This window comes from Topomyia yanbarensis, chromosome 2 (assembly GCF_030247195.1).
Source record: "Topomyia yanbarensis strain Yona2022 chromosome 2, ASM3024719v1, whole genome shotgun sequence".
Classification (NCBI taxonomy): Eukaryota; Metazoa; Arthropoda; class Insecta; order Diptera; family Culicidae; genus Topomyia; species Topomyia yanbarensis.
Genome location: NC_080671.1, coordinates 202,851,859 through 202,862,864, shown reverse-complemented (window position 1 = coordinate 202,862,864; position 11,006 = coordinate 202,851,859). Strand labels below are relative to the sequence as shown.

Below are 11,006 nucleotides of genomic sequence, written 5' to 3'. Positions count from 1 at the left end.
GCATTAAAAATGGACCTCTAAACATAAAGTCTCTAAACTAGACAATTACCATCGTTTGATATACAAATTCAACGATCGACAAAAGTTTGTTTTCAAAATATAATAGGAGTCATTTAAAGTGCTGCCTTTGGAAACGGTTGCCAAATTCTAGAGTTGAAATCATCGTAAAGGGAGTGTTGCCGTTTTGACTGATTTTCACTCTGCGTCTCTTTCACTCTCTTTGGTTGTGAATAGTTCAAACAATATGGCAACTCTGGCCGATGCTGTCATCAAAAATCATCAGTAGTAATTTTCAATGATGTCAACTCAGCAAAATTAAAGAAAAATGGGTGTAGATATTGTGACCCCTTTATTTTTCAAATTAATGCTACACAATTTTCGTAAACAGTAGCATTAAAGTGCGAAAAACAACTTAAAATTTACACATATTTTTATGAAGTGATTTTTGTGCAAGCAAACGAGTTATTTTTAAGTGAATTTGCAATCGGTGGTCAAGATTCGAAGCATTTTTGTTTCATCAAAATGTATTTTTCAATTGGATGGCCAAGAGTTATAAACTGCTCATACAAGAATATTCGCAAAATTGCCTGTGATCGCGTAAAGATTCTGTTCACAATTCTCACTGATGATACACTTGCGATTTGGTACACAAAGGTAAGTATTTTTGCACCCAATGGCGCATCTTGTGTATGTCATGATGAAAACATTGCCATTTTTTAGCCCTGTGTCCCGATAGCGGCTAAAATACGGAGTGCTGAATGTGTGGAAAAGTACGGACATAATACGACGGTGGAATGGAAACCGGATTCCAGTATGCTATTAGTGGTTACGACTAGTGGTACCTTATTTATGTATACATTGATTGTCAGCGATGCACCTAGAGGTGTATACAATCAAAATGATTCTCCGTTTTCTAATCTACGACGGGACAGTGCCGAGTTATTCCTAAAAGAGACAATTCCTTCTTTACGGTTATCATTGGTACATATAATATGCTGTGGCTGTGACTCTTTGGTAATATAACTATTTTCCCTATTTTTAGACACATCAGATATCACTATACGTGCCGATTTCCTGCATTTCCTGCATAAATGTCTCTCAGATAATGGTAGCAACAAAAAATGGTCGCGTTATTCGTCTTAACTGGAACGGTGTAGAAGAACGTGATTATGCCTTGGATTTGAAACGGATACCATTTAGTATAAATCAACAGGTTAGCTACGGTAGGGAAAAATTATGTTTGAGCGACGATAGCATAGTTACCCTTAGTACATTCTAGCTGTTCCAATATTGGAAAGCAATACTTTTATTGAGTCTATTGACTATTCCCCGCTGCTATGTGGGTTTGCGATTACCTTAAACGATGGAAGAGCAGCTTTTTTGACCGCAGGGAATACAAAATTTGATCCAAACGTGAGTAATTATCATAAATGTTCGTTTCAGCTTTACATAAATTTGGTTTCATCAACAGCAAGTTCAGGGCATCTGGTGTCAGAACGTAGATGATGCAACGTGCTGCGTGATTAATCACAAGTATCGCTTGATAGCATTTGGACGACGTAATTCACAGACAAACATGTACGTCATAGACGATCTAGCAGGTGGTTTGGAACTGTCGCACCGGTTGGTTCTGAGCGCCAAAGATTTTCCCGGTGCTCCAGGACATGTTAGTGAGATTAAGTGGACTCCGGACGGATGCGCAATAATGGTATCCTGGAGTAACGGCGGAATTTCTTTGTGGAGCACTTTCGGTTCTCTGCTGATGTGCTCACTTGGTTGGGACTATGGGCTGCATGTTGATTTGTCGAATAATAATCCGTTCAATATTATTAGTATGGTGAGTTTTTTTTTCGTTATTTAGGGGTCTTTTGTAACAATGCCGTGTTGCTAATATTTTGCAGGACTGGTCAACTGAAGGGTATCAGCTCTTTATGGTTCGTCAATTAAATGAAACAATTCCTTCCGAGACATGTAGTGATACTGTGGACAATTCCGGATCCTCTGCTTCACTGATGTCTGCAAGTTCAAACACCCCCCCTAGCAGTTGCAGAGAGATTAACGAATCTGTTCATAAACCAACGATGAAACAGAGCAATTGTTTTAGCTCGAGGACTATGCTCATTCAATTAGATTTTGTAAAAAGTATTTTAACAATTAATCCGTGCATGGTAGGTATAGTGATTGCGCACTTTCGTTGAACAAATATTATTTCGTAATTGTCAAATTTCGTAGAGTTACAACTCTTACCTTCTGCTACAAGGCGATGATAAGTTATATATTAACCACGGGGACGTATTGCAAAATATATACCACAATGCTAATGCGTATTCTTCTGAAGGTGATGGGAATGCTTATTCCGAAGATATGCAATACGCTAGATTATCCAAGAGCGGTAATAGTGTTATTGTAGTTTTAAACAAATTAGACGAAATTTGTTTTTTTTTTCAGATCTAGATTATATGAGAAATGAAGACGACTCCATTTCAGAAAAGTATGTGCAGATCAACAGTATATTATCAGAAAGCAAACATTGGGTTGTGTTAAACCTTCCAACGGCCTATACGGCCTCAAACTGGCCAGTTAGAGTAAGTAATCGACCAGTCGTTGTGTTCAATGGAATTACTATGATTTACAATTTTAGTATAGCGCGATTGATTTTTTGGGAACGAATGTGGCTGTAGCTGGACGAACAGGAGTAGCGCTCTACTCGTTCAATACTCGTAAGTGGAAATTGTTTGGAAATGAAACCCAGGAGAAGGATTTCGTTGTCACTGGGGGCTTGCTGTGGTGGAATGAATGCATCATAATGGGTGAGTGCTTGTGCCGTGCTGCGTATTTAAGACAACATAACGCAGCATAGGCTGGTTCCATAAAGAGAACAAATAAAATTGGTGTCAAACTTAAGAGCTTCAGGCATGTCTTTCAAGGTTATTTTTTATATTCGTATTTTTTCTTTCATAGGTTGCTATTCGCTTATTGGATTCCACGACGAGCTTCGAATTTATTCAAAGGATAATAAACTAGACAACCGCTTCGCCAGTATAACCAAAATGAATGCTCCGGTGATGTTGATAAACCTATTTAAGGACCAATTGGTATGCATGTTCAGGACAACATTTTTTGTAATTCATTTAATATATTGCACTATTGTTTTCGAATAATTCTAGATTGTTTTTACTGCTGATGGTCACGTTACTATATTCCTATTGGTAGAAAACGATAGCCATCAGGTAGAACTGGAAAAAATGCACATATACGATATCAAAAACGTGTGCATTCATCCAGCGTGTGTAATATCGGTATTGATGACAAACTTACGAAATGAAATTGGTGTCAAAGCAAACTACGATAACAGCCTTTCCGAAACATTGATCTTGAACGTCTCGGGACGTGTCTTAATGGTGCAAACGGATTATATAGGTAATGCAACCTCACAGCTTGCATCGACTTGTCTAGCCTCATCGGTTGAATGCATTTGGGTATCGGATTCAAATAAAACCCACATCAAGGAATCTCTTTGGTTGTATTGTGGTGGCCATGGCATGCGTGTTTGGCTGCCAGTATTTCCACGGAATGGAGAAACAGGGACACGAAGTCACAGGCATACTTTTATGAGCAAGCGGATAATGCTGTCATTCACATTGAAAATATACCCACTAGTGATACTGTTTGAAGACGCAATCATCCTTGGAGCAGAAAATGATACTGTTCTGTACACTAGCGATTCGAGTGTATATTTTTCCCTACCCTATTGCTCATTGAAAAGAACGGTAAGTTAGTACATATTTCGAGTTGTGGATTTCTTATTCATGTTGTTAAATATATTGCAGAGTCAAGTGTACCTCCATCAGATCCTACGCCAGTTGATAAGACGCAATTTAGGCTACAATGCTTGGGAAATCGCGCGATGCTGTACAAACCTTCCATATTTTCCCCATTCACTTGAATTGCTGTTGCACGAAGTGCTCGAAGAAGAAGCAACAAGCAAAGATCCCATACCAGATGCTCTGCTGCCGAGTGTATTAGAGTTTATTCAGGAGTTTCCAGTATACCTTGAAACGGTAGTGCAGTGTGCTCGGAAAACTGAAATTGCGCTGTGGCCTTACCTTTTTTCGAGCGCAGGGAAACCAAAAGAACTATTTCAACAATGCATGTCATCCAAGCAGCTCCAGACCGCAGCCAGTTATTTGATAATTCTTCAGAACTTAGAACCATCGGCGGTGAGTCGTCAATATGCCACTCTACTTTTGGATACCGCTCTGGAGCAAAGAAATTGGTTGCTGGCAAAAGATCTGGTTCGCTTTCTACGGGCGATTGATCCAAACGATGTCGAGTCACCACGTTCCTCCTACGTGTTTGGCACTAAGTTTGGTTTGAACACATCTGGTCCACCGGTGTCCCCAAATGCTGAAGATTTGAGTCTCATTTTGGGCAGCAGTATGACTCGTGGCAGAAGCTTTTCTACCACGGTAAACCCTAAATCGAATGAAGCAGTTAATAATGCAACCATAGTGAATAAGGAGAAAAACATTATCTTCAATAATACCACCAGTAGCAACGTGGATTCTGCTTTAGTACAAAAACGAAAGAAAAGTGTGCCAAATACTCCTAAGGAGAAGTAAGTATAAATTGATAGCTGAACAGTTATTTGGAAAACGATATGGTTTTTATATTCTGAATAATTGGTTAACCTTCCGGCAGTCGCGCTAGTGCACTGAGTGCACGCTGCTCGGAAAAATTGTCTTGGGGCGCCAGCGGCTACTAGTTCAGTGGGCCAAAAGCGCGACTTCTGCAGGGTTAAATCAATCTCGGAAGAATAGCACGCTCCTTCACACAAATTTACAGAAAATCTTTTTTTAAATAGGATTGTATTTTCTAAGATGTCATCAGATAATATTCCGTATCGAATATTTTCTTGCTTCGTTCGGTTTGATTAGTTAGAAACTGATGATTAACATCAACCCGAATACACAACGGCAACACAACCGAGGTCCGTGATTCATTTCATACTCGTATACCGGTAAACGAAAACCAAACCCAAACTGAATTACCTAGGTTCGTTATTTCGAAAGCATAAGATATTTTGGCCAACTTTTGTTCTAGGTCGCACCTCTGTGAAACGGTTTAAAAGGCTTCAGTTACACCAATCATCTTAGTATCGCACCTATGGATAACACATCCTAATCCGGAAGCTAGTAGCATCCAACGAGAGGGACCATTCATAAATTATAAAACGCATGGTGTCTCTGGTTGAACAATATTTTTTACAAAAAATCAGTATAGCTGAAGTACTCACTTTGAAATGCGTTAGCGGCGGGGGGGGGGGGGTCTTTAATATAAATATAAAATAAAATAAAATCATCCAAAGACACCGCTGACCTGAATTTAGCGGATTGCCTCTTGAAATCCGCAAAATAAAAAGATTCGATATCACAAATACAGACGCAGCATTGCATTTATAATTTTAAAAATAAATACCATTGTCAAGTAATAGATTCTTTGTTCCACAGAGAGTCATTGAACTACATCCAGCTTAACATTAAAGGGCGTGTATCCATTACATTTAAAAATTAGTTCCATGAATCTATTATGCAATCAGTATAGTCTCAATATTTGTGTCCCGTTGGCAAGAAACAAAATGGATGAGCAAAAGTCGATATATGGTGAATTGAAAAATTTATATTATTACTTTGTGCCAACCGCGGCAGTATACAAGTGCAATGTATTCCCGGGTAAAAATGGACGAGTCCCCATTGACGCTAATGACAAGTCCAGAGACATGATCATAAAGCGTTGCACTTACCAAGTGCAACGGCGAGTATTTAGGAGTATACACGTAATGCAAAATGCTCAAATGTTTCATGTATTGGTTCTTGATACATCCAGATAGCACTCTCATAAAATAGTATTTCTGGTGAATGGGTTAAATTCTTACCAGCGTTTTTTTTTCATTCGCAGAGACTCATCAAGTGCCGAAGACTTTTTCATCGATGTAATTTTGCAGCGACATGCACGACGCTTCCTACAGCTGAAGAATTTGGAAGATTTGGGTCGTATGAGTGCTACCCTGGATTTTCATTTGGTTGGTTGGCTGACGCGAGAAAAAGATCGGGCGGCACGAATCGAAGATTTTGTACTGGCCCTCAAAGCATTGCACGACGAATTGGATTGGCCTAAGCCATGTTTGGATCTAAATTTGATTAGAAACGGGCCAAGCTGCAATCAGCCTGAATCTCCGGCTTCGAACGTTTCGAACAAATCCACGATCGATGTTGCGCAACGCACGGAAGATTCCGGATACAACAGCCTATCGGTGAATAGGATTCCGGAAGGAGCAATTATTGACGAAAAGAGCAATATTAAGACATTGGTTGACCCATTAATTGCTATGACGATTGCAAAGTTAGAAGAAACAACACATGAGGTCAAGGAACTATCGTTCATTGATACGAAAGAAGCAAACTTGTCCCCAATGAATGATAATATTAGCGTGAGGTCAGATCATGTAATAGCCAACTGGACGGATGACGGGTGTGGTTCTATGAATCTAGAAATTGAAGAAAGCTTCAATAGAGCGCTGGAAAACATTACCAAGACTAACAGTAGAAGCGAACGATCGCAGCATAAGCTAGAAATTAAGATGCGTTATTTGCTACAAATCTTTACCGAAGCTAACTGTTATGAGTTTTCATTATTGTTATCTGTTTTGTTGTTGGATGTTGCCTCAGTTTGTCGGATAACAAATGCTGCGATACGATCAAAGTCCTTGGTGGTGTGCCGTCAACTAAGAAATGGGTTAAAGGATATGACTAGGTGGAGTTTTAACGAGTGTTTAGGGTACAGACCGTTTATGATAGCTGTCCAACCTCAACTGGCTGTGCTTGACAAATTTGTGATCCAACAAGAAGCAATTCCATCCTTAACCGCTACAACCAATACTAGTGTGCAATATAAGCTGCCAACTGCTGCTAACCTCTCAGATTTGGGTGTTATATCGGAGACAGGTTCAACATCTGTGCATTCTGGTAACACGGAAAGCCGGCACACAAACATTGCGACAGACAAGCCAGATGGTCGTGTCCGTCATATGCTCGAGAAAAAGAGCAATACTGTTTTGGAAATAAGTTACAATAAACGAGATCGCCCGACCAGTACTAGAAGCGGTGGAAACAACGTTATTATGAGTTCCTCGGCTGTAAACATTCCAAGGCACCCTGGTGGTTTTGTGAGGTCGGTTTCTGATCTGGAGGTTAAAAATATTCGTAAAATGGCGTTGGGGAAAAGTCATGAACGGGACTTGGTCCATTCGTCGACGATTAGCGAAGAGTCAGAACGAAGTACTGGTTGTGTACTGATGTAATAAAGAAAAACAAAAGTTTAGTTAAAACTGTATTTATTCTTAATTTTAACGTAGAAAAAATAGCTCACTGTTTACACTTTCACTCACAAACTGTACTCATTAAAAAATTAAATAAAGTCTAATATTTGATCAGCTAAAACTACCCATTTTACTAAAACAGAATGATGTGGACCATAAACAATTCAAAATCAATTTGGGCAGACGATTACGACACCGAATTTTTGTTTTGTTGATTGAATCCAGAATATCGTTTATTGAAATTAGTCTTCGTGGTTTGTTGAACCTACAATTATGCATACTTGTGTCATCAAAAGTGTCGCGTTGATAAATTATGTACACCGGATTCTGTTTTTGCACGCACTTTTTTGCACGACTTTTTTTGCACGGTTTTGCAAAATTACACGATTTTTATGTATAAAATACCTATTTCGATATACCAGTTAAATGATTTGATCATCCCGTGAAAAAAAACCGTGCAAAAAAAAATCCGTGTTATTTCGAGAAACCGTGCAAAAAAAAATCCGTGTTATTTCGAGAAACCGTGCAAATTTTTTTTTGTGGACATTTAGTAACGACAGCTGAAAATAAATGGCATTGGATATTTGCAATGCAAATAGGGATGATCTGCCAATGTGTATTTTTCAATTTTAGGAAATGAGTTGTTATTCAAAATTCAAGTTATGGTAGTATTGCTTTTTAGATATCATCAAATAATATTCGGGTTCATATAACACATCGCATTGGCAATGGAGCAATTGGTATATGGCCAAGTTCCCCCGGATAGTGCCATTACACAAAGTATATTAATTTTGCTTGTTCAGTTTGATAAGCTATAAACTGATAGCGGAGATTTTAATATGCAGGGATACGCAATACGTATTGTTTGGGCTGAGTAGATAAACACTGATGTTTCTTTTTATCAACCAATTAGTGATCTCTAATTAAAAAGAGCTTTCAAAGAGTTAGGGACAGGCACAAGTCTATTTTTTTACTGAGATGGGACAAGTTGGTGCTGGACCTGTGGCCTTTGTCTGGCATGATCCATTCTCGTTGGTACGGATGTGTTCATGACTGGTTTGTGGATGAGTGGTCCTACAAGTGAATTGATCACTTCGCTTGGGTGGAGATATATGTGACTTCTGCTGGCTGTCAAGCTTGGATATGTTAGCTGGTGCCAAGAAGATGTGCAGGACTGGCACCTACGAGAATGTTGATTGTTTCATTCGAGCTTTGGTTCTTGGAAATAACAAATCGCTTCCTCGGTGTGATATGTTCGAGTTGAATGCTCAGTGGTAGAAATGTGTTCGAGCAGATTGAGTCGTTTGGAGGATTGGTGGTTTCCGACAGCAGATGCGAATAACTCTGAAGTATCCAATAAAGGGAGATTGTATCTGTGGAACTGAAAAATATTGTCACTACTCTAGCATATTTTCCTAATGTATTGTACATCATAACAAATACCAATATCGACTATTTAGAACAGAGATTTTCAAATTCTGTTATAAGATCGAGAAGAAATATAGTACAGTTGTAGTGAATGAAGTATTTGCGAATAAGGGCCAATACTGTTGGCATCTTTTATCATATTTATTAATAGTCGATTGATAAGCTTCAGCCCTAGTAGACGAAAGAGAAGAATAGGAACAAGACAAAAGGCGGTTCTAATTATAAATTGGTTTAGTATAGATATAGACGACTCCAACGCACTGGCAGGAGAATATTTTTTAGAAGTAGACAAATTAGAGAACATCACACTTTTTGAGACATACATGCACAAAACTTTGCCTCGCGGGACGGACCGATATCCACCAAGGCATAGGTTCAGTCGTTAAAAAAACTAGATTCGCGAAGTGTAAAATAGCGAATTTTTCACCTTTTCAGGAAAGAATTTTTAATCAAAGTGCAGTTTAGGAAATTTTAAATGCAAAGAAGGGGTCTGTCAACATTGCAAAATGGCAAATGCTGCCTCTTTTCAGGAAAGAGTATTTAATTAAGTAAAAGCCAATCAATAGGCCGTTGAAAATTGACATTTTTTTACTTTTCATGAAAATTCTTTTAATGAGAAGATAACCATTCACATGAAAAAATCGCAAAAAAATGACATCTTTGATATTGTTGTCCTAGAATCGAACAATGTTTCTTACCAAACTGTATATGACCGAATACTGTTCGAAAGGTCTAGTTTTCTTCGTTCAAAAAATGTTACAAAACCGAAAATCGACTGAAAATGACAACGTAGCTAATTTTGTTGTGGCAAAGGTCCCAAAAATGTTTTTTTTTGCTTCAAAATTTCGTGTGTACATTACTTTGTATCGCTTTTGCTATACTAGTTCATTTTAAAAGTTTAAAATCACTGTAGCACAATGTAATCTACAAAAAGTTAACAAACATTTTAACTATTGCTTTTCAACGGACAATAACTTCTTTTAACAAATAAAAAAACTTACATTTTTCTAAAAAAAACCTTTTCGAAAAATTAAAAAACTTCTACTGGGCACATTGACAGCCCCCTTGTGCATTTAAAATGTCCAACAGTATTCATTGTTAAATACCATAACCAAATAGCTCCTAATAAAAAAAATCCGATTTTTTTACACGGTTTCTCAAAATAGCACGGATTTTTTTTACACAATTTCTCAAAATAACACGGATTTTTTTTACACGGTTTCTCAAAATAACACGGATTTTTTTTGCACGGTTTCTCAAAATAGCACGGAATTTTTTTGCACGGTTTCTCGAAATAACACGGATTGTTTTGCACGGTTTCTCAAAATAACACGGATTTTTTTGCACGGTTTCTCGAAATAGCACGGATTTTTTTACACGGTTTTTTTTTTGCACGGAACGCATCCTCCGTGCACAAAAAGGATTTGGGGTACATGCTGAACATACACTAAGAAAAATTATATGGTAACATTTACCATATGAGGAGGTTAATTCGACTTTTCGAGTATAGTACTTTTTAACCGACTATAGTATCAGGTCACTTTAACTATATGCATGTTCAAGTTTACTATACAAGAGCTCTTGACCACAATAGTACTATTGAACATTGTATTGTAAGCAGGACCATTATAAGTGGGATGCTCGCCGTAACAATGTGCATCGTTATCTTGACCTAGAACTGTTTGTTATAACTAAACCAGGAGAATGGGATGTTTTACCAGTTTTACCATGCTTTATGCATAATAGTCAAATTGAACACTCTGTTGTATGAATGACCATCAAAAGTGGGATGCTTGATATAACAATAAGCATAGACAGCCTGAGCAGGGCCTGCTTGCAATAACTAAAACCTTGGGGTATTGACATTTTTCCTCTAGTTATTTTATAAAAGGGATATCACTGTTTCGGAAATGGCGAGGGTGGATAAACGAAAGTTTGAGCCAATCTTGGTTTTTGAAAGCATGCCTTAATTTATTGATGATGCACATTTTTTATAAAAATATGAATCGTCTCAGCATCCACATTTCAGCCTCCTTTTCTGACTTTACGCTTAATTGAAAAATCGAAAATTTTACGATTTTAAAACATCGTTATTGAATTAAATTGAAGTATGTACTCACATAGTGCAATAAAGCAAAGCAAATACTTAGTAATACAGTCCCTTGCGAAAGGTGACCTTCTGTTTCGTAAGACTTCAAAC

General features: G+C 37.9%; 1 protein-coding gene across 2 annotated transcripts; it reads left to right on the top strand.

The window, feature by feature from the left end:
- Positions 1 to 275: 275 nt before the first annotated feature.
- Positions 276 to 7,387, top strand: LOC131682727 (guanine nucleotide exchange factor subunit Rich). 2 transcript variants are annotated; one of them, XM_058964423.1, is made up of 13 exons: positions 276 to 654; positions 721 to 981; positions 1,043 to 1,213; positions 1,270 to 1,413; positions 1,472 to 1,837; positions 1,902 to 2,168; positions 2,233 to 2,392; positions 2,449 to 2,585; positions 2,642 to 2,810; positions 2,962 to 3,095; positions 3,168 to 3,770; positions 3,831 to 4,618; positions 5,959 to 7,387. In XM_058964423.1, the coding sequence occupies exons 1-13, from the start codon at positions 523 to 525 to the stop codon at positions 7,358 to 7,360; spliced, it is 4,734 nt and encodes a 1,577-aa protein (XP_058820406.1). In that variant the 5' UTR covers positions 276 to 522; the 3' UTR covers positions 7,361 to 7,387. The 2 variants fall into 2 exon arrangements, with proteins under 2 accessions (XP_058820406.1, XP_058820405.1); XM_058964422.1 differs by having other exon boundaries at positions 277 to 654; positions 1,043 to 1,223; positions 1,280 to 1,413.
- The last annotated feature ends 3,619 nt before the right edge of the window (positions 7,388 to 11,006 follow it).